The following is a 25959-nucleotide window of genomic DNA, read 5'->3' as shown; positions in this document are numbered from 1 at the left end:
AGACGGGGTGGCAGTCCCCAGCCTCCGGACTCCTCCACCCACGGAGAGCCCGGCCCTCCCCTGGGGTCCGCCGCCCCCACCCTCCACGGTCACAGCGCCCCTGGGCAGCAAAGTCCCGAGCGGCAGGAGCGCCCTCAGCTGCCTTGGCCTGGCGACTGGCCGTGGACCCCACCCCGGGCCCTGTCTTCCTGCACAACCTCTCAAGCACAGGTGAGGAAGCCAAGGCTGGGAGAGCCTGGGAGGCTTGACCAACCCCAGGGGAGCAGGGAGCGGGGGCGGGGGGGGGGCAGGGGGGCAAGGCTGAGGCGGGAGGGGTAAGGGTGGCGGAGGGGGTCGGGGTGGGGTGGGCGGTGGGAGTCAGGGTGCAGGTGGGGGTGGGGGTGCAGGTGGGGGTGAGGATCAGGGTGCGGGTGGGGGTGAGCGGTGGGAGTCGGTGGGGTGGGGGTGGAGGTCGGGGTGCGGGTGGGGGTGGGCATCCAGGTCGGGGTCAGCCCTGGATGCACAGCCTCTGCCGCAAGACGGTTGGCGCCCGGGACACCTGCTTGGGCAGCTGCCGCCGGAGCCCCACCATGCCCTAGCGGTCTTCACGTACCTGCTGCTGTCGGCCCATCACCCCCCAATTTTCCCTGGGTGCTAAATGTGTGGGTTTTTTTTTTAAGATTTATTTATTTATTCATGAAAGACACAGGTTGAGAGAGGCAGAGACACAGGCAGAGGGAGAAGCAGTCTCCTCGCAGGGAGCCCGATGCAGGACTCGATCCTGGATCCCGGGGTCATGATCTGAGCCGAAGGCAGGTGCCCAACCGCTGAGCCCCCAGGTGTCCCTACATGTGTGTTTTAACGGCAAAGGGACCATCACTGAAATCCGGCCCATCTGCCGGTGCGGGAGCACCTCAACCCAGTGCCCTCGCTGACCCTCCAGCGTCCCTCCTCCTGAGAGGTCATGTGCAAGGGTTTATTAGGGGACCCTGGAGGCGAGGTCAGGGTTGGTGACATGCGGGGGAAATCACGCTCGTCACATGCATAAATACATGAAGATACAGGTCTTTGGGCCTCGCCATGGAAGGCCCGCGCCGTGGCAGCTGCGCCTCCCGAGCCTCCCCAGGATCCACCCCCAGAGCCAGGGCTCCCTGGAGCCGGGAAGCTGGCCCAAAGTCAGCGCTTCCTGTTGTTTGCAGGTGCCCGAGGTCACCTGGCTGAGGCCCGCAGCCCGGCTCACGGACGGGGGCAGGACAGTCTTTTCAGTGTTGCGAGTGTTTCGATAGTTTATCTGCAGGAAGAGTGTTCGCAGAGTCACCAAAGTGCAGCTTCCAGAGCGGGGAGGGTCCTCGTCCCCCTCGGGGCTCCCACACTTGGCTCAGGGAGGCCTTGCCGAGCCCCACCCTAAGCCCAGCTCCCGAGGCGGCCCCTTCAAGCCAAGTCCCGGCAGCAGGAAGCTCAGGCCTCCCCGCAGACCCCGGCCACCGCCGGTAAATGAAGCAGGGATCGTTCCCTGGAGAGGCAGAGCAGAGCCCATCCCAAGTGCCACTCCTCTTCCAAGGCCACCGGGATCCAGACAGGGCACAGGGGCCTGCCAGCTGCAGAGCTGCTGCCCCCTGACTTCCAGGGGCCCCCAGACAGAGCAGGGCAGGGCGCCCCTGCCGCCCCACACTGAGCAGCCAGGCCGGGACACACAGAACGGCAGCGTGGCCCGAGGGGGTCCTCCTGAGCCGCCGCTGCGCACCCGGACAGCCACTCCTGTGCTGATAGTTCTTTGTGCTTCTGGAGCGGAAAGCCCCACGGAGGAACCTCTCAGAAGCGAGAGCGGGGACGAGGAGTGACAGCGGTGGAGGCCCAGGCAGGCCCGGCTCCGCAGCGTCAAGCCCGGCTGCCCGCAGATGCCTGCCAGCGATCTCGACAGCTCCAAGCTCGTCCCGCTGCCCCGAGGAGGGGCCGCCCGGCTCCATGCAGCCAGCACACAGCAAAGGGCACAGGCCTGGCACGCTGCGGCTACACCCCCAGGTGTGGGACACCAAGAGCACACAGGGTACAGCAGGGGAGAGGCCAGAAGCGTCCATGGGGTGGAAGGCGGCCTGGGCTGCGGCCAGCCATGCTGGCTCGTGGGTCCTGTGTCCCCTCTCTGCTCCGTACCAGGAGGGCAGCTTTAGTCCGACCTGTCCCATGATGTCACCAGGCCCCCTGGGGCCACAGTGAAGTCCACGAGCCTGCAATACTCAGGACTCAGGTTGGGCGTCAGCCTAGAGAGCGGTGACCTGGGTGAGCTCCGTGTTGGGCGTTGACGGGCTCTGCGGGCTGACGGGCACCATGGGCAGGTCCACGCCTAGTCATGCGGGCCGCGGCACCGTCTCAGAGGTCTTGCAGGCGAGGGCCACATCCTTGGCAATGCTGCGCACGCGGTCAGACACCTGCATCTCCCGGCGCAGGGCAGGGGCGCAGCAGAACTTCCGGAAGCAGGCCTTGAAATTCTCGTCGAGGAAGGCGTAGAGGATGGGGTTGAGGCAGCTGTTGACGTAGCCGAGGGCGGTGCAGAAGCGCAGGACGGCCACTGCAGTCTCGCTGCCCGGCTGCACGCCCAGCCCCTGGACCAGCACGAAGACCTGGACGGGCGTCCAGCAGCCCACGAACACGGCCACCACCACCAGCACCAGCCGCGTGATGCGCCGCAGATTCCGGTCCTTCTCCCGGGAGCCCGACAGCAGGCGGACGCCGCGCAGCCGCCGGATCATGAGGCTGTAGCAGACGGAGATGATGAGCACGGGAATGATGAAGGAGAAGAGGAAGATGCAGATGGCGAACACGGGGCCCCAGTAGTCCTGGGGCGTGGGGATCTCCACCAGACACTCGATCTCTGCAGGGAGACAAGCAGGGCCGGGCAGGTGAACCGGGAGGGACCGTCTGGGGTCCGGGGGACAGCAGCACTGGGGAAGGGGGCCCCCCACTGACCTTCGTCCTCGACCTGTGCAGAGCCCATGATGGCCACCGGAACGCCGACGACAGACGCCAGGGCCCAGATGGCCACGTTGACAGCCTGGGCCTTGCTGGACGTCCGGACATCGAGAGCGCGGATGGGGTGGCAGATGGCTACGTAGCGGTCCACGCTCATGGCGGTCAGCGTGAAGGTGCTGGTGAACATGTTGTAGTAGTCGATGGCAATGACCGTCTTGCACAGGGCGTTCCCAAATGGCCAGAAGCCCAAGAGGACGTCTGTGCCCTGGAAGGGCAATGTCAGGAGCACCAAAGTGTCCGCCAGGGCCAGGTTAAAGATGTAGATGTTGGTAGCTGTCTTCATCTTGGTGTGTCTGCAGAGAACACGGGGAGAGGGAAGGCTTCACCCGGTCCCCCTGGCTGGACTGGGCCACCAGGGCCCTTCTTACTGCCACCATGAGGGACACCCACTCTGAGACCCTGGCGAGATGGAGGGTTCCTGGGCCCAGCCCAAGGGCATGGAGCTGGGCGCAGCAGTACTTCCGGCACACACAAGGGTTCCAAACCCAAGACCGGTCCACTCTGGAAAAGCTGGGTGTGAAGGGTAGTGGAGCATGCATCGGACTCCACATGGGAGCAAAGGGCCCGGAATCACAAGAAAAAGAACCTGTCCTCCTCCCTCCCTTTCAAGTCTTCCTGAAGACCCTTCACGGATTACAACGTTGGCCCTACAGACACCAGAGGCATCTGAGGGCTCCGAAGTCTGTAAGGGCACATCCACGGCCCTCCCAGGCCATGTTGTGGTCTAGGGATAGACAGGAAGTGGTGACGGGGCTGGGAGGGGTGCTAGTGAGGTCTGGCTGTATCCGAGGAACAGCTCTGGGCACGGGATGGCTGCTTAGTAAATATCTGTCGAATGAACTAAGAGTTGTGAGAGTGGTGATGGTGGCAGGGAAGGTGGTAATTATGGTGGCGGTAGCTGTGCTGATGGTGGTAACAATCAGGTGGCAGTGAAGGCGGTGGAGGTGGCGGTGGAGACAGCGGCAATGGTCGTGGTGATGGCAGAGGCTGTCGGGGCAGGAGTGATAATGGAGGCGGTGGTGGTGTGGGCAGCGGCAACACCGGAGATGACAATGCTCCATGTCAGCTAAGCTGCCACAAAGGAATCTGGAGTCAGTTCCGCATCTTTGGAATACGCACAAACGGGCCTCAACTATGACCAAATAACAGCAAGGGTCCCCACACTGGCAGACACTACGCCGAGCTCTTCGCACGGACTTTATCTCGTTTAAGATTTCAAAAATGCAAAAAAAAAAAAAAAAAAGATTTCAAAAATGCGGGGACCCCTGGGTGGCTCAGCGGTTTAGCGCCTGTCTTTGGCCCAGAGCACGATCCTGGAGACCCAGGATCGAGTCCCGCGTCCGGCTCCGGGCATGGAGCCTGCTTCTCCCTCTGCCTGTGTCTCTGCCTCTCTCTCTCTCTATGTCTATCATAAATAAATAAATAAATCTTAAGAAAAAAAAAGATTTCAAAAATGCTGCTTGGATTCCCTGCTCTGAGCAGGAGGACACAGGCTCAGGTGACCTCAGTGGTCTTGAAGAGAGCTGGTAGAAAGGCAGAGGATCAAGCCAACTAGAAGACCAGCCACAGACGGGAGGAAGGATTTGCCAGAGACGCATCTGCTGCAGGAATGTGCCCAGATATACAAGGAACTCCTAAAAGTCGCAGTGAGAAAACAGGGGCGCCAGGTGGCTCAGTGGGTTGAGAGTCTGACCCTTGGTTTCAGCTCAGATCCTGACCTCAGGGTCCTGGGGTCGAGCCCTACTCTGGGCTCTGCGCTCAGCAGGGAGTCTGCTTGAGATTCTCTCTCGAAAAAAAAAAAAAAACGGGGGCGGGGCTGGGGGCAAAGACGTTAACAGACACGTCACCAGCTAAAGCAGTGAGATACTAGTACACACTCAGAGTGAGCAGAACCCGGAGCGCAGACGCCAGAGCCTGGGGAGGCGGGAAGCCGCGGGACCCCTCACTGTCGCCGGTGGGGCAGCAAAATGCGGCAGCCGCTTCGGGAGACGGTTTGGTGGCTTCGCACCAAGCTACACATAATCTTGCCGTAAGATCCGGCAATAACCCAAAGGAGGTGGAAACTTGTATCTGCATAAAAACCTACACACGGATTTTTTAAGATTTTTTTTATTTATTCATTTGAGAGAGAGAGAGTGAGCGTAGGAGCAGTGGGCATGGGCAGAGACGGGGGGAAGCCTGGCAACGCAGGGCCCGCAGGCTCCCAGGTCCCCGGGAGCAGGACCTGGGCCGCGGGCAGATGCGTCACTGACGGAGCCCCCCAGGCGCCCCCACACCGATGTTTCTAGCAGCTGTAGTCATTACTGCCAGGCCCTGGAAGCAACCGCGACGTGCTTCAGTAGCTGACGGATTAGCAAACTGGTAGATCCAGGAAATCGAACACTATTTAGTGATAAAAAGAAATGAGCTGGCAGGGGCCGGGGGGCGGGGGGGGGGGTGCTTCTCCCTCTGCCCCTCCACCCTCCTCTCCTGTGTACTCTCTTGCTCTCTCTCTGAAATGAAGGAATTTTTAAAATCTTAAAAAAGAAAGAAAGAAAGGAGCCATGAAAAGCCATGGAGAAGTCCTGAGCACATATCACTAAGGGGAAGGAGCCAATCTGAGAAAGCTGCACACTTGTGATGCCGGGTGCATGACATTCTGGAGACAGTAGACGGGGCAGGGGGTGCTGGAGGCTTGGGGTTCAGGAGGGATGAGCCCGCAGGGCACAGGGAGTCTGCACAACCTCCGTCCTTTCCTCTCAGCTTTGCTTTTGAACCTAAAACCCCTCTTTAAAAAATAAAATCTCAAAAAATAATAATAATAATAAATTCTAAAAATTTTTTAAAAATAAAATCTCTTAGAAAGAGCAGGGCGGGGGGCCTGGGGTCTCTGCCTCCCGAGGAGCCCACCCAGTGCGGGCCCAGCATGCTCGGCGCTGCCCCTCGGGCCCGTGGCCGCTCGGCTGTGCAAGGACCGCCGTAGGCGACACAAGCGCCCCTGTCTGCTCTGATCAGGACGTGGCTCCGGGCGCTGACGCCCAGTGCAGAGGACAGAGGCGGAGAGGCAGCGACAAGGAGAAGGGAACAGGACCACCCAGGTGGGGGCGAGTCTCACGCACGGCACGCCTGTGCACCTCCAGACGCAAAGGGGCGTGTGAGCCCCGGCCCCTGGAGCTCAGCACTGGGCCCAGAGCAGCTCTCCCCTGCCCCTTGTGCAAGTATGTGCACCGAACACACCAACACACACCTTGCACACGTCCACGTCCACACGCTCACGGTGTGCACACTCGCGTGTACGTGCTCATGTGTGCATGTCCAGCCTGAGGTGCACCTGCATGCATGTACGTGTGTGCACATGCGTGTACACCATGTGCCACACTAGCTCCTATGTGCACACACTCTCGTACATCCGTGTGTGGGCACCAACAGTTCTGTGCCCACCTACGCATGTGCATTCACACGTGTGTGTGCATGCTCTACGTATGTGTACACACGGACACACACACACATGCACGTCCTCACACTGTCCCCCTGTGGTGTCCCCCTACCTGCAGCCGGGCCACCGCTCCTGATCCCACGGGCTTCCCCACTCTGAGCACCAGCAGATGCTGAGTCAGCCCCGACTCCAGCCAAGACGGAGCCCTGGGGCCCCAGGGAAGGGGCTTCGGGCACCTGGCCACGCGGGCCCTGCAACAGGCCGCCAGAGCCATCTCCCGGGTCGCTGTGCCAGCCGTGAGCCCCTCCCAGGGTGGCCCGCAGCTCGGATCAGGGAGTCAGGGTGACCTTCCATCTGGGACATGGCTGCACCCCACCCCTGGCCGGACTGGGGTGGGCAGAGCTGATCCCCTCCCACGCCCTCCCCCAGTCAGGTGCCCCAGCCGTGAAGACTCGAGCATGCAGGGCCTCCGTGTGGACCCGGACCCTGCCCCTGCCCCTGCCCCTGCCTGACAGGATGACCAAAAATTGAATGGGAATTGTGCAAAATCTCTAGCTGCCAAGCCCACCCAAGACAGCCCCCGGCCTGTGTCCCCTCTGCAGCAGGTGGCACTCACCAGGAGGGGACCTCGGCGGGTCCCCAGCTTACCTGAGGATGACATACATGACGAGGCAGTTCCCCAGCAGTCCCCCGATGCAGACGGCCAGGTAGAGCCCCACAATGGTGACCTTGAGCCCAAGGGGCAGAAAGGCGCCATGGCTGGCGTTGAGCAGCAGGGTGGGAGGCAGCAGGCTGTGGTTGGGGCTCAGGAGGGACAGGTTGCCCTGCAGGTGGCTGCCGTAGAGGACCTCCCAGAACGGGGCAGGGAAGAGGGACTCCATGCCACCTCCTTGTGTGCAAGGCCACTAGGCACCTGGGAGAGAACAGGACACATGACCGCAGCACCCGGCCCTCACCCAGCCCGGAGGCGGCCTCGCAGGCACGCGGTGCCCCCAGACAGCCCCAGACACACGCACACGTACACACCGTGGGGACAGCAGACACGCACAGATCGGGGACAGAGAGAGGCAGGCGTGTGGACAAGGGCACGGTCTGGTCTGGCCTGCAGACTCCCACGTGGGATGTGCGGATGTAGCTACACGCGGAGACACGCGCCCACCCACAGGGACCGTGGACACACCGCCATCCCTGTGCACACGCCGCACACACAGGCGCAGACCTGCCCTCACGCACACACGGGCACTGAAGGGACGGAGACGCCGAGAAACACCTGGGACGCAGGGCGTGAGCCAGCCGCCCCCTTCCTCTTCCTCCACCCCCCACCCCGCCGGTCCACACCCGCGGCCACTGCCCAGGCCTTACCTGCAACGGGTGGGAGCCGAGCAGCCTCAGCACTGGCAGCGCCGCAGGGATCCCGGCCGGTGATCTGGGGCTGGAGGGGCTGCAGGGGAGCCCGGATCCAAGCCGGAGGGGGAGCTGGGGGAGCCGGGGGAGCCGGGGGAGCGCAGGGGGAGCGCAGGGGGAGCGCAGCCCGCTGGAGCAGCTGCTCCTTCTGGAGCCGAGGAGCAGACGCAGCAGCCCCGCAGCCAGTGGGGGGCGGGGGCGGAGACTGCGCTGGAGCAGGAGGGGCTGCGGCCGAGGGGGGTGTCGCCGCCAGGCCACAGCACCGGGCGCACACGGAGCTGAAGGACAGGGACAGGCTCGGGCCCACGGACACAGGACATGGACGCACGCGGGACTGGGTCAGGGGACAGACACCCAAGGACACCACCGAGACCCGGGCCAGAGATGCCACACACGCGGGCGGAGACTCGGGAGACACACACAAGATGCAGAGACCAGGACCTCGGGTGGACGCAGACCCGCCTGGCTTGGCACTCCACTCCCCGGGGAGCCGGCCCCCGCGGTCCCATGGGCGGGGGACACAGGGACAGCCAGCCCCAGGGCTCAGAGCCAAGCAGGTGCCTACACTGTGCTGTGCTCCTGGGTGCCTCTGTGTGCTCCACCTGCCCACCGTGAGCATGAGCGTGAGCGTGAGCGTGAGCCTGAGCGCTCCCTCCCCACCACCCCGTCACCTTCGTGTGACAGGAGCACCCAGCCTCAGCGCTGTGCAGCCACCCGTCAAAGGGGCAGAGACAGGGCTAGAACCCAGATCTGTGCACCCCTTTGAGACATACTGAGGGCGTCCCTGCCACACCTGGGTCCCAGAGCAACATCTGAGCATCATTCCCTCACAGCCTGGGCCACCCTCCCTGGCACCCAAGCAGCCCAACAGCTCCCACGGAGCTGCCTCCTTCCCAGCACTGGGAGGGTGCTTCACAGGCCATGAGGGTGACCCCTGAGCCAAGTCACCAGCCTCGAAACCTTGGGGTCATTCTTCCTGCACAGGCTCTACCCCCATAGCCCAGACCCTGCTGGGAGCATCCATCTCCAAGGATGGGGACCTGGTTGCTAGGCGACGAGCAGCAGCGTTGCTAGGATACCTGGCAAATCAGGAGAGGACTGAGCAAGCAGGCGCCCTAGGACTCAGCATCCCAGGCCGTCCCCCAGGACTTACCTCTGCATCTTCACCGCAGCCGACTCAGGGACACGTGTGCAGACACGGGGCACGTCCAGAGGAACACTCACGCGGACACACAGGCTCACATGCCTGCAAACACACACGAAGATGCCCCCCCCCAGATACACGAATTAACACACAAGCACAGGCTGGTGCTCAGACACGCACAGACTCACACAGGTGAGCTCACACCACGTGCATTCAAGTCCCGCGCGCAGCGGGAGAGAACAAGGCCTGAAGACACCCAGGAGGCACACGTGTGCACTGCACTCTCCAGGTGACGCTGGAAACGTGACCCCGCTGACCTCAGGAGCCCGGGAGGCTCGGCCTCCTGTAGCCTCCCTCCCCCTGCCGCGCCCCCGGGGTCTGAGCAGCCCACCCCAGGCCCTGCCTCCCCCTAGGCACCCACGCCCTCCTCCTTGCAATCTAGCCTCAGGCACAGACGAGGGAAAGAGGGGCCGTGAGGCTGGTCCAGAAAGACGCCCAGGGAGTGCACCCAGGGGACCTGGCACGCAGGACAGCCAGAGGCAGATATCTGGCCACTCGTAGGGACAGTCTTAGCCAAGGACAGACTTGGTCACCCAGCTAGTGGGTGGCCAGGCTGGGATGCTGACTGCCCACCCTGGGGGACAGTGGCCCAGCCCTGGACCCTACGGGGCTCCCACGAGGGAGCCAGCGGCACAGAGGAAACGGCCCGGGGCCTCTGGTCCCCCCAGCAGCCAGGGTAAGACCCAGGGCTCATGTGTCACTCGTAGGACAGCAGGGGACACGTCCTGCCAGGGGCCCGGGGCCAAAGCAGGACACCCTCAAACACACATCACATGCGGACAGCACAGAACACAGGTGACGTGGGACCGTGGGGCCAGGTGCACACAGGTGGTTCTATGAAAGCTAGCCACCGGCCGGTGGGCAGCCGCGGAGCCTGAGGGTCCCCGTCCAAGCTGGGAGCGGGTGGGGACAGCGCCGGCCACCCAGGCACCTTGGAAACAAGGAGGGGTCCCACTACTGTTGGGAACAGATCATGTATTGCCATCCAGCGGGCCCTCAGCCTGAGACCCCTCGGCGGCACACCCCTCGGGGCCAATCGCCAGCTGAGGCGGAGGTAAAGGACGTCCCCAAAGGAATCGTGGCGTTTCAGCAGCCTTGGGGCCCGGGGGGCTCGGTCCGGTACGCCACCCGTGGATTTCAGCACAGGTCACGATCTCGGGGTGGTGAGGTCGAGCCCCACGTCGAGCTGCGTGTGAGTGTGGAGCCTGCCGGCGCCTCCTCTCTCCCTCTGCCACCCCCCATGCGCACACGCTCTCTCGTCGCGCCCCCCCCAAAAAGAAGCAGACGCACAGGACCTGGGCGGCGGCTGATGGCCCGTTTGCCCTCGGCAGAGCGTCCACAGCAAGGCAGCCGAGCCCGCGGACGGAGGGCACCCTGCTGCCCCCAGGACTCGCCCATGGGCTATGAGGGGAAGGAAGTTTCCCACATCACGGGGCACCCAGGACAGCCAGAGCTCACAGCTCACGGGAACGACGGCACAGACCACGTGTCCACAAACTGTGCTTACCGCTGCCGGCTGCTCCCGGGAGTCACGGGCGCTCGCGGCAGGCCGTGGGGCCCAGAGGCTCACACCACAAAGTGGGTCGGATGCACCTCACCTTGAGTCGGAGCCCTTGAGTCGGAGCCCAGACACCTCAGGCAGGCACCCTGGCCACTCCCCTGCATCTGCACCTGCCTCGCCCCCCCCAACCGGCGGCCACGGCCCAGAGGACAGCCGCTCCGGCAGGTGAGTTCCCAGCCGTGGTGCGTGCTGTTAACAAGGGGCAGGATGTCAACAACTCTGAGTTTCGACCCAATAATACTTGGTGTGATTTTGACTTTATAATCGTTATATACGGTGACCAGAGAATTGAGTCAAGTGGAGATTTTCAATATTATGTTAAATTTCGTAGTCATTTAATACAGCTTTTGATTTTATTTTGGGGTTTTATTTTCAGGCTTTGGCGCCAATCAACATGCTTTTAGAACTCAGCATTTCCATGAGCCCTCGAGAACCCCATGCATCCTGGACACAGAAGCAGATGGAAGACACCTGCTGCGTGGTCCCCCCCAGGGGCTGGGCCCAGATGCATGGGGATGACAATGATGTCCCCCCTGCCCCCCAGGAACCGCCTGGTGTGGGGAGAAGCTGGAAGAAGGTACTTCTAGGAACATGAGCTGTATGAGCAGCTCTCCGAGGATCGGGGAGGAGGAGAATCCTACAAAAACAGAGGGAAAGTTACAAGCCTGTTCTCACAGGAAAGCATGCCCCCACTCCCCCCATAAAACCCACTCCACTGCCAGGGGCCAGCAGGATATTTCCCTTCCCTGCTGGCTCAAAACTAGGAAGCTGAGAGGAGAGTCCAGATACCTGTCTCCCAGAACCCACCAGGGTGGGTTGAGCCAGAAGCAGCCCCTGCCTGGGCCGTACCTATCCAGGACGCCTACCTGGAGAAGGTGGCCTGCTAGGTCAGCCTCCCTTAGCCCTCACTGCTTCTGGATCCCAGAGATCTTTGTCTTCAACAAGCCCCAAGGTTGGCGCTGAATCCCAAGGCCCAGGCCACACCCCAAAGGCCCATGCTAGGCAAGAAGGGGCAAAGGCTGGGGGGCTGGAAGGATGGACACTCGTTCTATGGAGCTTGGGGCTGGTGAGGCCCTGGGATACAGGGATATGACATCATAGTTGACCTTTTCACCAGGAAACCAGAGCAAACTTCCGAAAACAACGTGAGCAATCAACAACCTCCTGCACAAATCCCAGAACTTCAGCTGATGACCCCCCCAAAGCCTGGACAGTTGCCCCCTCAGGGGCGCAGGCCCCAAACTCCCAAGAAGGCCCCACTGCCCTCGGCACACATCCGTGATTGAGGGGGACAGTTGCCTCGGCACCGTGGGGTCACCACACGTTGGCAAATTATGGACTCAACGCACTAATGTAAACGAGTGCGAGCATGTGAATTCATGGATTCTAGAACAAACTGACCGGTGTATGACTGAGTTACAGAATAAACTGAGAAGTAGATTGGTTATAAAATATCAGGAAATTAACAAATACACAAATAGATCACAGAAATGGAGGTGCCAGGACTCAGGAACCCAGAAATATGGGGTTCGGCAAAACCTGGCTCTGGGACCTTGTGGGACCCAGACTTGCACTGGAAGAGCTGAGGGGTCCTGAGCGCTGCCCCAGTTTCCATTTCCTCGGAACAACACCTGCTGGGGGAGCCCTTTTGGGCCCCCCAAAAACCAGCCCCGAAGACCTCTCCAGCCCGGAAGCTGGGCCCACAGACCCCAGAAGAGCATGTTTGGGGCTCCCCAGGAAGGAAAGAAAGGGCCCCCGGGCTGGGAGAGCCGGCGGGCACCTCCTCCAGCCTGGAAGGGGCGGGGACAGCTCGGGCATTCGCCCCGGGCCGCGGGCGCGCTCCGAGCTCCCGGACGCTGGCCCCGCCCCTCTCGGACGCTGGCTCCGCCCACCCCGGACGCTGACCCCGCCCCCCAGGACGCTGGGCCCGCCTACCCGGACGCTGGCCCCGCCCCTCTCGGACGCTGGCCCCGCCCCCGGACGCTGACCCCGCCCCCCAGGACGCTGGGCCCGCCTACCCGGACACTGACCCCGCCCCTCTCGGACGCTGGCCCCGCCCCCGGACGCTGACCCCGCCCTCCAGGACGCTGGCCCCGCCCACTGGCCCCGCCCTCGGACGCTGGCTCCGCCCACTCCCCGCCCCCATGGACGGCCACGCCCCGCCAGGAGGGAGGGCAGGACTCCTGGTTGCCAGGCAACCGCGTCAACAAGCCCGAGCGAGTCGGGGCTGCGTGCGGGGCTGGGACCCTAGAAAAGGGAGCGCACGGGGTACGCGGAAGGGGCAGGGGCCTGGCTGAGCTGGGCCCGAGGCGCTGTGGGCTGAGCCAGGACCCGCGGGCATCTCCCCCGCCGCTGCGGGCCCGGCGGGGCTCTGCGCTCCGCTCCTCGGCGGAGGCCAGCAGGGGCCCGGCCGGGAGGTCCCGCCGGCCGCCCCCTCTGCTGCAGCCTCCCCGCACACACCGGGCCCGCCCCGCCCACGGCCCAGCCGCTCGGTCTCCGGGCCTAGGCCAGGGCTGCGCAGAAGCAGAGGAGAGGAGAGGAGGGCAGCCCTGACGTGGGGGTGGGGGTCAGCGAGGGGCGACCGCAGACACGGGGCTGGGCACACGCAGGGTCCCGGGACAGTGGGGAGGGAGTCCCAAGCCACACCCGGGTCAGTGTAACACGGTCCCCACCCCTGGGTAGGGCCAGAGGTCAGCTCCCGGCTCTCAGCGTCCGCCGGTGGGCAGAAAAGGAATTCCCTGAAACTACTGGATCGGAGGCTCCTGGCGACCGCAGGGTAACTAGGACAGCGCCAGGGCCCGGGCTGCGGGGCTGCGGGGCTGCGGGGCTGCGGGGCTGCGGGGGTCGCGGTCTTGGGCGGTGAGGCCGACGGGCCCCCGCCAGCCCGGGTTTGCTTAAGACTCAGCCTGTGCCCCCCGCCCCCGCCCCCCGCCCCCAAGGCCGTGCCACGCTCCTCCAATAAATAAATAAATCTGGGAGAAGAGGAAAGGAACGGCGCGGAGGCTGCGGGCGCCGGGCGGGGTCCGAGGGTGCCCAGGGGGACCCATCTTCCCGGCAGGGCCCAGATGCCGGCGCCAGCGGCCAAGGGGGCGGGACGCGGGGGCCCGCGGGGGCTCAGAGAAGGGACGTCCTCGGAGGAGCGCGCCACGCGGGCGCCCGCGGCGAAGCCCCCCGGGCCGGGCGCGACCCCATCGCCGGAGGGGCGGGCGGCCATGCCCCACCCGCGCGCCTGGGGGCGGCCCCTCGAGATGCCCGCGGTGCGCCAGGACCTGCTGCTCGGCGTCCTCAAGGCGGCCGAGGCGCGAGGCCGGATCCGCGCCCTGCGGCTGCGCTACATCCGCCTGCGGGTGAGGCCGGGCGGCGGAAGGGGTGGGGGGTGCGGGGGGGGCGGCGGGAGGGTGGGGGTCGGGGGTGGGGGGGCGGCAGGGTGCGGCGGGAGGGTTAGGGAGGGCAGGGGGCGGCGGGGACCCGCCGGGCCGGAGGAAAGGACAGGACGGGGAGGGGGGGGGCGGAGGGCCGGGCTGCGGGGGGCGGGGGGGGCGGGCGCAGAGACAGCCGGCCCCCACCCTGCACCTGCAGGCCGAGGCCACCTCGCTCCTCATCCAGCAGCAGGAGTCCGCGCGCGCCGCCATCCGGCTGGAGCTGTTCCTGCCGCCGCAGCTGAAGCCCACGCGGATCCCCGACCCCCTGGACCGCCAGGAGGTGCGCGCAGGCCCGGGCGGGGCGGAGAGGGGGGTCCCCGCCTCCGCGCGTCATCTGGCCCCGCCCGTCCCACCCGCAGAGGAGGCGCGTGGAGACCATCCTGGAGGAGAAAGCCGAGGGCAGCATCTTCCCACGCTGACCGCGCCCCCACGGGGCCGGCGCCCCCACGCTCCCGCATAAAGAGCTCATTGTCCAAGCCCCCTGGTCGTTGTGCTGCCTCGCTCCAGGTTCCCAGGAGGGAAGGGGAGAGGATGGATCTGCTGCCTCCCCACATCCACATCCCATGTCACAGAGTGGGGGACGATGGACAAGGTGTCAGACTCAAGGAGGACGCCCCCACCTGCTGCCCTGGGGCCCATGAGAGCCCCCAGGAGGGAGAGTCTCCCTGGGCAACCGTCACAACCCCAGCAGTTAGGGCAACCTCAGGGTGAGAGTAGGGCCCAAGTGGGACCCCAGATTGTCGGTCATTTCATCAGGGGTCCCAGAGAAGGGTGACAGACTGGGCAGGACGAGTGACCGCACAGCCTCTGTGGACAGCTGTGCCCGCGAGGCCCTCCAAGGACAGCAACTGGGGCAGAAAGGGAGACCCCGTCAGGAAGGCGCCGACCTCTCCAGACAGAAAAGCAGCTTTTCATTCCGAGCGACCCCGTCAGCTCTGCTCGATCCCCCCACACACGTGCACACACACACGAGGGAAGCAGCCTGGTCCCACTCTGACAAGTCCACGTCCTGCAGACCCTCTGAACTCAAGTCTCTCCCAACCTTCTGGACAGATCTTCCCGTGGGTACTTACTCTTCCCTCTGACACGAGCGCTTTGCAGAGCCTAGAACCGGGCCACGTCTCCCCTTCTCTTCCCTCCTAGTCCCTAGGCGGGCGGCAGACGTGGGGGCCCGCAGAGGTCAGGGCGGCAGGGGGGCTATAGGGATGCAGACAAGCCCCCACCCCTGCCGGGGAGGCCTGTGAGTGGCCCTCCGTCAGCCCTTCTCCCTGCACCCCGCATCCTTCTGTGCCATCGCTGTCCTTGGCCTGGATGCAAGCCCAGAACCGTGTGTGGAGCTGGTGTCCGTGGCAGTTCTGGGGGGGGGGGCAGTGGGGGGGGGACGCAGAGCTGGGGAAGGAGGAACAGAGGGAGAACGGGTGGCCTGGGCTGAGGACAGGCGGGCGGGGAAGGAGATGCTTCCTGCCGTCCAGGAGTGGAGGCCAGGACGACAGGCAGCCCTGACCCCCCGGGACGCAGCACTGTGTCCTGGGGACATGCTGACCACCTCGTTCATCTGTTTGGTAAATGCACATCTCGTTTCATCACTTCTCTGAGTCTCCATTTCTCTCTCTTTAAAATAGAGACCTCAGGGTCTCACCTGGGCTGTGAGCGAGCGGAGAGGGCCCCATACGGGTGTGGTCACTCCACATCAGGCAAGAACACAAAGCCCCGTGGAGGAGCCCAGCAAGAGGGTGGCCTCACGGGCAGCTGAGCAGCGGGCACTGAGCTGGCACGGGGGAAGGTGCCCAGCTCTGCAAAGAAGGCCAGGGAAGGTGGCTGAGGACATTTCTGTGGGGCCCAGGGGAGGCCTCTGCTCCGGGAGACGGAGGGAGCAAGTGGATTCCCGGGGCTGGATTCACGTCCCAGATAGAGGGTCCTGGGTTCAAGTCCCGGACCATCACCTGCTGCATGACTTTGACCAAGATTCTGCCCAGCCCATCTGGATTCCTCCTGTGGACCGGGGATACGCTCTGTTCAGGGACAGACTCCCCAGAGAAGCTGCAGGAGACCCAGAAGGGCTGGGGCGAGGGGAGCGGAGTGCAGGGGAGTGGCCGGAGACTGTACAGTGTCTGGAGGGCGGGGAGGGTGGAGGGAGTGCACAATGAACGGCACGAGGGGGAGAGGTGTGCCGACCTCCCCCCACCGTCCGCTGCCCCCCACATTTCTCAGGAGGTGGGTGTAGACACCACGCCAGTCACTGTGGGATCAGACTGGCTGTGTGACAGATGCTGGCCTGTCTCTGAGGACCTGCCTCCCCCGACAGTGACCTAGGCTAAGTGAGAAGCAGCCACCTCCGGCTGGACAGGCTTCCAGCCTCTGCCCGGGCCGGGCCAGCCTGTCCACTCGAGCTGCCAGATAGCTCTGCGGGCATGCCGGCCAGGGTCCCTGGGCACACAACATGAGGGGGCTCCCCGGCCCCCAGGCCTGTCACCTCCGTGACCGCGTCCCACGCTCCCTTCGGGCTTGGCCTACAATCTCCCGGCGCCCCACAGCGCCTCCAGCACCATCCTCCCCGCTCTGATAACGCATCCCGGCATCCAAGCACCCCAAAATCCCGGCATCCCAGCACCCCGGCATCCCAGCATCCTGGCACCCCACACCTCAGCATCCCAACACCCAGGCATCCCAGCACCCCAGCATCCTGGCATACCGGAATTCTGGCATCTGGCATCCCAGCATCCCAGCACCCTGGCATCACAGCACCCTGGCATCACAGCACCCCGGCATCCCAGCACCCCAGCATCCCAGCATCCCAGGACCCCAGCACCCCAGCATCCCAGTACCCCAACATTCTGGCACCCCAGCATCCCAACACCCCGGCATCCCAGCACCCCAGCATCCCACCACCCTGGCACCCCAGCATCACAGAAAACTGGCATCTGGCATCCTGGCACCCCAGCATCCCGGCATCCCAGCACCTCAGCATCCCAGCACCCCAGCACCCGGGCATCCCAGCACCCCGGCATCCCAGCACTCTGGCATCCCACAGCCCGGCATCCCGGCACTCCAGCATCCCAGCATCCTGGCACCGCAGCATTCCGGCATCCAGGGCCCCGGCACCCCAGCATCCTGGCGCCCCGGCACCCCAGCACCCTGAGATCCCAGAATCCCAGCACACCAGCACCGCAGCATCCCAGCACACTAGCACCCCGACATTCCAGCATCCTGGCACGCCAGCACCCCGACATCCCAGCATCCCAGCACCCCAGCATCCCAGCACCCCGGCATCCCAGCATCCCAGCACCCCGGCATCCCAGCACCCCAGCACTCCAGCATCCCGGCATCCAGGCAACCCAGCATCCCAGCATCCCGGAATCCCGGCATCTGGCATCCCAGCACCCCAGCACCCCAGCATCCCAGAATCCCAGCACCCCAGCAACCAGGCATCCCAGCACCCCGGCATCCCACCACCCCAGCATCCCACCACCCTGGCACCCCAGCATCCCAGAAACCTGGCATCCGGCATCCCGGCATCCCAGCATCCCGGAATCCCGGCATCCGGCATGCCAGCACCCCAGCATCCCAACACCCTGGCACCCCAGCATCCCAGCATCCCAGCACCCCAGCACCCCGGCACCCCGGCAGCTCAGCAGTCCAGCATCCCAGCATCCCGGCATCCCGGCACCCCGGCATCCCAGCGCCCCGGCATCCCACCACCCTAGCACTCCAGCACCCCAGCATCCTGGCATTCCGGCATCCTGGCACCCCAGCACCCCAGCATCCCAGCGCCCTGGCACCCCAGCATCCCAACATCCCAGCATCCCAGCACGCCAGCACCCCGACATCCCAGCATCCCAGCACACTGGCACCGCATCATCCCAGCATCCCGGTGCCTCCGCACCCCGGCATCCCGACATCCCAGCATCCCAGCACCCTGGCATCCCAGGACCCCGGCACCCCGGCATCCCAGCACCCCGACATCTCAGCACTCCAGCATCCCAGCACCCCGGCATCGCAGCATCCAGGCACCCCAGGATCCCAGCACCCTGGCATCCCGGCATCCCAGCACCCCATCACCCTAGCATCCCGGCATCCCACCACCCCAGCATCCCAGCACCCCGGCATCCCACCACCCCGGCATCCCACCACCCTGGCAACCCAGCATCCCAGAAACCTGGCATCTGGCATCCCGGCACCCCAGCATCCCAGCACCCCAGTACCCCGGCATCCCAGCACCCCAGCATCCCAGCACCCTGGCACCCCAGCACCCCAGCATCCCAGCACCCCAGCATCCCGGCACACCAGCACACCAGCACCCCGGCACCCCAACATCCCAGCATCCTGGCACCCCAGCACCCCGGCATCCCGGCACCCCAACATCCCGGCATCCCAGCACCCCAACATCCTGGCACCCCAGCATCACAGCATCTTAGCATCCCGGCACCCCAGCATCTCAGTACCTCAGTACCACAACACCCCAGCATCTCGGCATCTGGGCACCCCAGCATCTGGGCACCCTGGCATCCCAACACCCTGGCATCCCACCATCCTGGCACTCCAGTATCCCAACACCCCGGCGTCCAGCATCCTGGCACCCCAGCACCTCAGCATCCCAGCATCCTGGCATCGCAGCACCCCGGCATCCTGGCACCCCAGAACCCCAGCATACCAGCACTCCAGCATTGCAGCACTCCAGGACCCCAATACCCCGGCATCCCAGCATCCCAGCACCCTGGCATCCCGGCACCCCGGCACCCCGGCACCCCAGTATGCCAGCACCCCGGCATCTCAGCACTCCAGCATCCCGGAATCCTGGCAACCCAGCATCCCAGCATCCCGGAATCCCGGCATCTGGCATCTCAGCACCCCAGCATCCCACCACCCTGGCACCCCAGCATCCCAAAAACCTGGCATCTGGCATTCCGGCACCCCAGCATCCCGGCATCCCGGCACCCCAGCATCCCAGCACCCCAGCATCCCAGCACCCCGGCATCCCACCACTCTGGCACCCTGGCATCCCAGCACCCCGGCACCCCAGCACCCCGGCACCCCAGCATCCCAGCACCCTGGCATCCCGGCACCCCGGCATCCCGGCATCCCAGCACCCTGGCATCCCGGCACCCCAGCATCCCAGTACCCTGGCATCCCGACATCCCAGTACCCTGCATCCCGGCATCCCAGTACCCTGGCATCCTAGCACCTCGGCACCCCAGCACCCCGGCACCCCGGCATCCCGGCATCCCAGCTCCGCGGCATTCCAGCACCCCGGCATCCCGGCACCCCGGCATCCCAGCACCCCGGCACCCCAGCATCCCGGCACCCCAACATCCCGGCATCCCAGCACCCTGGCATCCCAGCACCCTGGCATCCCAGTACCCTGGCATCCTAGCACCTCGGCACCCCAGCATCCCAGCACCCTGGCATCCTAGCACCTCGGCACCCCAGCACCCCGGCACCCCAGCATCCTGGCACCCTGGCACCCCGGCATCCCGGCATCCCAGCTCCGCGGCATTCCAGCACCCCGGCATCCCAGCACCCCGGCACCCCAGCATCCCGGCACCCCAACATCCCGGCATCCCAGCACCCTGGCATCCCAGCACCCTGGCATCCTAGCACCTCGGCACCCCAGCACCCCGGCACCCCAGCATCCCGGCACCCCCCCCCCCCCCCCCCCGCGCACCTCCAGCCCGGGCTCCCGCGGTCCGTGCGCGCAGCCGGGCCCACCTCTGGGGCACCCATCACCGCCGAGCGAGGCGCGTGGGAGGTCGGCCCTCCGCGTGGGGGTCCCGGAGCGCTGTGCTTAGTGACCGGGTCAGCGGCGGGGCCTGGGCGCGGGGGCGGGGGCGGGGGCGGGGGCGGCCGGGCCCCTCGACAGGGCCGGGGCGCGCCGACCACCGGGGCCGGGGAGGGCCGAGGGCCCCTGGGGCGCGCGGCGGCGGGAGGGCGGGCGCGGGCCCCCGCGGGAGCGCCCGGGGCTGCAGGTGCGGGGACCCGCCTCCTCGGGAGGCCGCGGAGCCCGGGGCGGGGGCGGGGCGGGGGTGCGCGGGGCGGGGCGGGCCGGACGCCTCCCCGCGCGAGGAAGTCCCGGCCCCGCGCTTTGGGGAAGTGCGGCCCGCGCCTGCGCACTGCGGCCCGCGCCCCCTCCCCGACCGGCGGCCGGACCTGTGCGCGGGGCTGCGGCGGCGGCGGGGCCGGGAGCGCGGCCGGTGAGTGCGCGCGGGGGGTCGGCGGCCGGGGGGGGCGGCTGGAGCCCGGACCGCGCCGCCGGGACCGCGGGCCCACGTGGACCCGGGCGGCGGCGGGAGCGGAGCCGGTGCCCCGCGCGGGGGGAGGGGGCGCCGCCACCGGTTCCCCTTTCTGCAGCTCGGAGCCCGGGGAAGTGATTGCTCAAGGGGGGGCCGGAAGAGCCCCGGTTTCCGCGCCTCCCGCCCCCGGCCCGGTGGGGAGGGCCCGGCGGGACGCCCTGCGCGCCCCCGCCCCGCGCCTGGCAGCCGCTCGCTCGGGGCTGGCCGGGCTGACCGGGGCTCCCGCCGCCTCCACACCCCGCGGAGGGCCTCCCGCCCGCGGACCCGGGTCGCTGCAGCGCGCCCTTCGGCAGCGGGTGGGGCCCCGCGGGAACCGGCCCTCCCGCCCGCGCCTCGCCCCTGGGCCGATGGTGAGTGGGGCGCGCGGCCAGGCCCCGGGGGCGTCGGGCCCGAGTCGGAGCCGCGCCCCCCGGGCAGACCCCGCAGCGGCGGGAGGAGGAGGGAGACGGGTCGGCGGCACCGCGGCCCTGGGGGCGGGCGAGGGTCCCCGGGCCACAGAGGTCGGGCCCAGGCCGGGGCCGCCCCACCCATCGCTCGGGGCGGGGGCGGGGCGGGGGGCGGCCGAGGGGAGGCAGGGGCGCCAGAAGCAGGGGAAGGAGCCCCTGTCAACCCTCCGCCTAAAGGTTATGGCATTTTTTTCTGGGATTGTCACATTTTCTTATTCTTTTTTTGGACTGGGCGGGCTCAGGGACGTTCTTTTTCCTTCTGTGGAGCAGAGTAGCAGCAGCTCCCAAGGGAGCCTCGGTCCCCAGAGGCCAGGCTCGCTGCCCGTCCAGCCTCCCCCATCCCAGACTTGGGGGCCAGAGCCCAAGGGCTGGGAAAGGGGACCGAGCCCCTTTCCAGCTGCCAGGCGGAGGGGCAGGAGCCCTGTGCACACCCCGGGCGACCTCAGGAGACAGCGGGTGAACAGGAGACCCCGCCAGCCCCGGGCCGGTGTAGGCATCCACTCCAGGACCCCCAGCACGTGGGCGCCCTCAGACCTGGCCCCTCCTCCAGTTCAGAGCAGAGCCTTGGGGTGCCAGGGAGTGGAGGGGGATGGGGCCCTGCCCCCACTCGCAGCGGGTAGGGGTGCGGAGGAGGAAGAGCAGTTCTCTGCCTGGCTACCAGACCTCGGGGGTTGCCACACCCCTTCCCTTCCCTACAAGCTAGACCCCTGAAGGAAAGGCGGGCTGGGGCCCAGTTTGAGGGTTCCCCGTCCATGTCCATGATTTCAGGGGAAGCAGGCAGCTGGCCAGGGCCCTCAGCCCAGGGGACCCCACACTCTGCCCTAGATCTGGGTCACGGCAGGGCCTCTGCGTGCCCAGGCCCCAGAGGCAAGGGTGCCCTGAGCGTGCCTGAGTCAGGCCCTGCACCTCTGAGCACGGCTCCCGGCGCCCCCGGCATCCCCGCCGCTCCCTCCTTCCCACCTGCGAGACCCCAGCAGCCAGCAGGCCACGTGGGCCAGGCGGGGGTTGAAAGGCCACAGGCCCAGGGGTGATGTGATAATTACATGAGAAAACGAAGTGAAAGCAAGTCCTGAGCCTGCTGGCCACCGGGACAGGGGTGGGGGCAGGCCTGGGGGGTCACAAAGGCTGTGCGGGGGTGCAGCCGGGCCCTGGGGTCCTCACCCCGGCCAGGGCAGGCAGAGGCAGGTGCTGTGGTGGGAAAGCATTCAGACTGCCCCTGGGGCACTGATCGGCCACCCAGGTGTGGACTCTGGGATCCGCATGGACTCTGGGATCCGTGGTTGGCCTTGGGGACGGAAGGGGGGGGCTGGGGGGCTGCTCGGGCTCCTCACCCCCGCTGGGGGCTTCAGGGCCCAGTGCCCCCTGCACGCCTGCACCTTGAAACGTGGGCACAGGCATTGTAAACAATGCCGACCCGCACCCCGTCTGGGGATCCCGCACCTTGACCCTGGGAGCTGGACACCCCGACCCATTGCTGCCCTCCTCCCCGCTCCCCTCCCTGACTGGCACCCCAGGCTGCACTGGCTTCCACCGCCTGGTGGGGCTGGGGGAAGGGAGGCTGGGAGGCCCTGGGTGTGGTAAGGTGCCCGCTGGGGGTTGGGGTGCCAGGGGCAGCATCTGGGCCTCAGGAGCCCTGCATCCCCCACGAGGCGCCTGGCCCTCCTCACTGTGCCCTGCTGCATTCCCCACACCCCCAGACCCTCAAGTCCTGCCCCACACGCAGGCTGCAGGCTGGGCAGCTGCGAACAGGCTGGAACCCTCCGGGGCTGAGGGCAGATCTGGGCACCTGGGGGGGGGCAAGCCCTCCCCACCTCGCCCACTCCCTACAGAAAACCCAGAATGGAGGGAGCATTAGGCTGATAGCCCCAGACTCTTGGGGCCCCCCAGGCCCCTTGGGAGGGGCCAGGAGCCGGAAACCAAGAAAGAGGAACCCAGACTTCCGGCTTCCCAGGGACCGAGCAAACGGGGGTGTCCCAGAACCTCCTGTGGAGATCTTGTCTGGCTCCTCCTCACCGCCCCTGCCCTTGCTCGCAGTCCCGGTGCAGGTGGGGGCAGGGGAGCAGGCCCCTCGGGCTCCTGGGCGGAGGGAGAGGCAAGTAGAGACTGTCGTCTCAGGTTCTCAGCGGGAACCCCCACCTCTCTTCTCAGACCCCCAGGCTGTGGTGAGGGTCCCGGAGCCAGCACCACGGAGCCCGGGCGACCTCCTCCACCCACCCATGCCCACCCCGCATGAGGCTGAGAAGCAGGTGCACCACCTCCACCCCTGCCTCTGCCCCCTTGTGGGAACCGGGGCGGGGGGACGAGGAGTTGGGGGACCCTCGACTGCCTGGGAGGCCGGAAGGGTGACACCAGGGGAGTCGGGGGGAGGTGTGCAGGCCCCAGGTTCTGGGCTGGAGCTGAGGAGGCCCCCGTGTCGCCAGCACGCAGGGCCAGAGGAGGCAGGCCGGCCCCCCTCGATGTCCAGTCATGACGCGGCCCCCCCGGCTGCCCCCAGCCGCAACCCCTGCTGCTTGTGCTGGTGTTGCTGTTGCAGCTGCTCCTGGTACGTGGGGACGGCGGGGGGGGGGGGGGGGGGGGGGCGGGGGTGTACACACCTGGTACGTGGGGATGGGGGAGGGGAGGGGTACACACCTGGGGCCCAGCGTCCTGCCCACAGACCCTCCGGTGCCTTCCCAGGGGCCACCCGAGGGCAGGACGCCTCTGCTGCCCACGGCTCTCACGCAGGGGCTGCCGGGCCTGCTGACTGTGGCCACTGCCCCGACACCGTGTAGGCCTTCGTGCCCGGCGGCTCCCCCAAGGGCGTGTCGTGTGCACACCTGGCCAGGCCACCGCCTGTGTGCTCAGCCGGAGCTGGCCCCGAGGGCCTACGGAGCAAGGAGCCCTTGGGGGACACCGAGCAGGGCCCCGGCCTGGGGGCGAGGGGGAGAGCGTCCCGAGCAGCTCCCTAGGGTGGGCCCCACGGTCACCGGCTCTGTGGCCTGTGGAGGGCTGTCGGGGGCGTGCACGTGCCACAGAGGCCTGGCCCAACTTGGGCGCTGTGGGGACCTGGAGGGGGACCCGCTGAGCCGTGAGCACCCAGGCCTGAGCGGGGACGGGGTCGTGAATCGGGCCTCGCAGAGGACTCGGCTGTGGGGTCCAGCGGGTGGGGTAGGAGAGGAACGGAGGCCTGTGTGGGAGCTAGGGTTGAGAGGTCGTGACCCCGGGGAGGGACGGACGCAGGCAGGGCCGGCCGGGGCTTTCCTGCAGCAGGAGCAGCGCCTCTGGGGGCGCGGGGCGGGGGACGGCCAGGGAGACAGAGGAAGGGGTGGGGCTGGAGTGCAGCCTGGGTCCCAGGGGTGGGGGTGGGGGGCTGCCCGGCTGCGGCCCGGCCCGCGCCCTCACGCCCCGCGTCTGGGCCCGTGCGTGCACACGCGTGGGCCAAGGCCGGGTGCGCCGGGCAGGCTGTGCCACCTTCCGTCTGCGCCAGGAACGAGGAGCGGCGGCGTGCGTGGCGGGCCTCCCGGGACAACAAGCTGCAGCCCCTGCCCAGCTGTGAGGCGTGGTAGGTGCGGCCGGCGCGGGCGGGGTGGGGGCGCGGGCGGGGCGCGGGCCTGACTCCCCACGGGACTGCCCACAGCGCCACGCCAAGCCCCGAGGAGGTGCGGAGCTGGGCGCAGTCGTTCGACAAGCTGATGCACAGCCCGGCGGGCCGCGGCGTGTTCCGGGAGTTCCTGCGCACGGAGTACAGCGAGGAGAACATGCTCTTCTGGCTGGCGTGCGAGGAGCTCAAGGCCGAGGCCAACCAGCACGTGGTGGACGAGAAGGCCAGGCTCATCTACGAGGACTACGTGTCCATCCTGTCCCCCAAGGAGGTGCACCGCCTTGGGGACCGAGGGCGGGGGGAGGGCGGGACACCCCGGGCCCCTGACCCCGCGTCCTGCCCCACAGGTGAGCCTGGACTCCCGGGTGCGGGAAGGCATCAACAAGAAGATGCAGGAGCCGTCCGCGCACACCTTCGACGACGCGCAGCTGCAGATCTACACGCTCATGCACCGGGACTCCTACCCCCGTTTCCTCAGCTCCCCCACCTACCGCGCCCTGCTGCTCCGGGGGAGCTCCCAGTCCTCGCACGAGGCCTAGGCCGCCCGGCACAGCAGCACCGACACGGACCCCGGCGGGGGGCAAAGACTCGGTGACCCGCACCAGTGTGTGTGTCAGCAGGCGTCCGGCACGCCCACGGGCGCAGCACCCCTGGGGGCGGCCCCGGACGGGAGCCCCCGAGGTCCCACCGAGGGGCAGGTGTGAGGGCCTCCGGGACGCTGGCTGGCCGGGGGCTCCTGCCGGGGCTCCTGTGCAGGGAGAGGGGCCCCCCGGGGGGGCAGCGGTCACGGATCCAGAAGCCTCCCCAGGCAGCCGGGGACCTTGACAGACGCCTTAGATGGGAAGCAGAGCCTCTGTACTGTCGAGCTGTGACGCAAGGACACCCTCCAACTCACGCTGTCTGCACCCAGATCAGACCCAGAACCTCAGAACTAGGCTCAAGGCAACAGGAGCCAGTTTCTTTTTTATATTTTCATTAATTTTAAACCTGGAAACATATCCTTACTGTATTTTATCAAAAAAAGAAAAAGATGTTTTCATATTTATCTCCATTCCTTCTTCATCCAAAATAGGATCTTATTATTGAAGATATTTTTAAAGCAAACGTCTCTCCTTTCTTTCCACATTTGGGGGGAGACTCAAGAAAGAACAACCGTCCCAGATCCAGGAGCAGCCCCAGAAGGGGCTTGGCCCCCGTGAGGACGCATGGGGGCGTCCTCCTGGCCTCCTCGAGGCTCGTGCTTGCCACCCATTACCTGAATTTCTGGGAGGTGAAGCAACTCAAAGCTGCAGCGGGTGCGGGGCCCACCCCACCCAGTCCACCGTCAGGCACAGAGTCAGGGTGGGGACAGGTCGCCATGGATGGCTGGGGGACCCCTGAGCTACAGGGCCTGGGGAGGTCGTGAGCCCTGGGGTCCCGTGTGCTGAAGGCCACCTCCCCGACCCCGTGTCTGTGCGTGCCCCTGCGTGCGGCCAGGCTGCCCCCGGGGTTCTGGAATCCCAGGGCCCCTCTCAGGGCCAGTGGGCTCTTCCCTCCATCTCTGTTCCATCAGGGCCAAGCCCAAGTGTCACCTGATCCCCAGGAGGAGAGTGGTCCCAGGGAAGGGGGCAGGGCCGGACGTGGGGCTTGGGGGA

General features: G+C 66.5%; 3 protein-coding genes and 1 long non-coding RNA gene across 13 annotated transcripts; 3 read left to right on the top strand and 1 right to left on the bottom strand.

Annotated features, from left to right (window-relative positions):
- Nucleotides 1-2324: 2324 nt before the first annotated feature.
- On the bottom strand, nt 2325-19815 carry OPRL1 (opioid related nociceptin receptor 1). Of its 4 annotated transcripts, XM_072801840.1 has the most exons (6): nt 19675-19813; nt 8979-9071; nt 7784-8103; nt 7070-7334; nt 2944-3299; nt 2325-2848 (listed from the first exon to the last, which is right to left on the bottom strand). In XM_072801840.1, the coding sequence occupies exons 4-6, from the start codon at nt 7300-7302 to the stop codon at nt 2325-2327; spliced, it is 1113 nt and encodes a 370-aa protein (XP_072657941.1). In that variant the 5' UTR covers nt 7303-7334; nt 7784-8103; nt 8979-9071; nt 19675-19813. The 4 variants fall into 4 exon arrangements, with proteins under 4 accessions (XP_072657941.1, XP_072657942.1, XP_072657940.1 ...); XM_072801841.1 differs by lacking the exon at nt 7784-8103 and having other exon boundaries at nt 19675-19815; XM_072801839.1 differs by lacking the exon at nt 19675-19813 and having other exon boundaries at nt 8979-9174.
- LOC140618836 (uncharacterized) lies at nt 8515-12321 on the top strand. Of its 2 annotated transcripts, XR_012018880.1 has the most exons (4): nt 8515-9258; nt 10361-10755; nt 10967-11167; nt 11708-12321. It is a non-coding gene; the product is annotated as an uncharacterized lncRNA (long non-coding RNA). The 2 variants fall into 2 exon arrangements; XR_012018879.1 differs by having other exon boundaries at nt 9173-10755.
- On the top strand, nt 12720-14488 carry LKAAEAR1 (LKAAEAR motif containing 1). 3 transcript variants are annotated; one of them, XM_072801837.1, is made up of 5 exons: nt 12720-12858; nt 13273-13366; nt 13649-13937; nt 14197-14292; nt 14372-14488. In XM_072801837.1, the coding sequence occupies exons 1-5, from the start codon at nt 12735-12737 to the stop codon at nt 14429-14431; spliced, it is 663 nt and encodes a 220-aa protein (XP_072657938.1). In that variant the 5' UTR covers nt 12720-12734; the 3' UTR covers nt 14432-14488. The 3 variants fall into 3 exon arrangements, with proteins under 3 accessions (XP_072657938.1, XP_072657936.1, XP_072657939.1); XM_072801835.1 differs by having other exon boundaries at nt 14170-14292; XM_072801838.1 differs by having other exon boundaries at nt 12811-12858; nt 13530-13937; nt 14170-14292.
- Nucleotides 19816-20070: 255 nt separating the features above from the next.
- Nucleotides 20071-25429, top strand: RGS19 (regulator of G protein signaling 19). Of its 4 annotated transcripts, none has more exons than XM_072801846.1 (6): nt 20071-20200; nt 22894-22991; nt 23166-23287; nt 24212-24286; nt 24362-24596; nt 24673-25429. In XM_072801846.1, exons 2-6 carry the CDS (start codon nt 22962-22964, stop codon nt 24862-24864), a joined length of 654 nt encoding a protein of 217 aa, XP_072657947.1. In that variant the 5' UTR covers nt 20071-20200; nt 22894-22961; the 3' UTR covers nt 24865-25429. The 4 variants fall into 4 exon arrangements, with proteins under 4 accessions (XP_072657947.1, XP_072657949.1, XP_072657948.1 ...); XM_072801848.1 differs by lacking the exon at nt 20071-20200 and adding an exon at nt 20518-20649; XM_072801847.1 differs by lacking the exon at nt 20071-20200 and adding an exon at nt 21884-22790.
- Nucleotides 25430-25959: the final 530 nt, after the last annotated feature.

The sequence above is a fragment of the Canis lupus genome, chromosome 26, assembly GCF_048164855.1.
Source record: "Canis lupus baileyi chromosome 26, mCanLup2.hap1, whole genome shotgun sequence".
In the NCBI taxonomy this organism is placed as follows: Eukaryota; Metazoa; Chordata; class Mammalia; order Carnivora; family Canidae; genus Canis; species Canis lupus.
Note: the sequence above shows the minus strand (reverse complement) of the source record. Positions and strands in the feature narration are given on the sequence as shown.

Coding starts and splice junctions, on each gene's coding strand:
- OPRL1 (XM_072801841.1), bottom strand. CDS start 7,302: ATGGAGTCCCTCTTCCCTGCCCCGTTCTGGGAGGTCCTCTACGGCAGC. Junction 3,300..7,069: donor GTCATGTATGTCATCCTCAG/GTAAGCTGGGGA, acceptor TGTTCTCTGCAG/ACACACCAAGATGAAGACAG. Junction 2,849..2,943: donor TGCACAGGTCGAGGACGAAG/GTCAGTGGGGGG, acceptor GTCTCCCTGCAG/AGATCGAGTGTCTGGTGGAG.
- LKAAEAR1 (XM_072801835.1), top strand. CDS start 12,735: ATGGACGGCCACGCCCCGCCAGGAGGGAGGGCAGGACTCCTGGTTGCC. Junction 12,859..13,272: donor TAGAAAAGGGAGCGCACGGG/GTACGCGGAAGG, acceptor ACCCCTGGGTAG/GGCCAGAGGTCAGCTCCCGG. Junction 14,293..14,371: donor ACCCCCTGGACCGCCAGGAG/GTGCGCGCAGGC, acceptor TCCCACCCGCAG/AGGAGGCGCGTGGAGACCAT.
- RGS19 (XM_072801846.1), top strand. CDS start 22,962: ATGCCCACCCCGCATGAGGCTGAGAAGCAG. Junction 22,992..23,165: donor CGCATGAGGCTGAGAAGCAG/GTGCACCACCTC, acceptor CCGTGTCGCCAG/CACGCAGGGCCAGAGGAGGC. Junction 24,287..24,361: donor CTGCCCAGCTGTGAGGCGTG/GTAGGTGCGGCC, acceptor GACTGCCCACAG/CGCCACGCCAAGCCCCGAGG.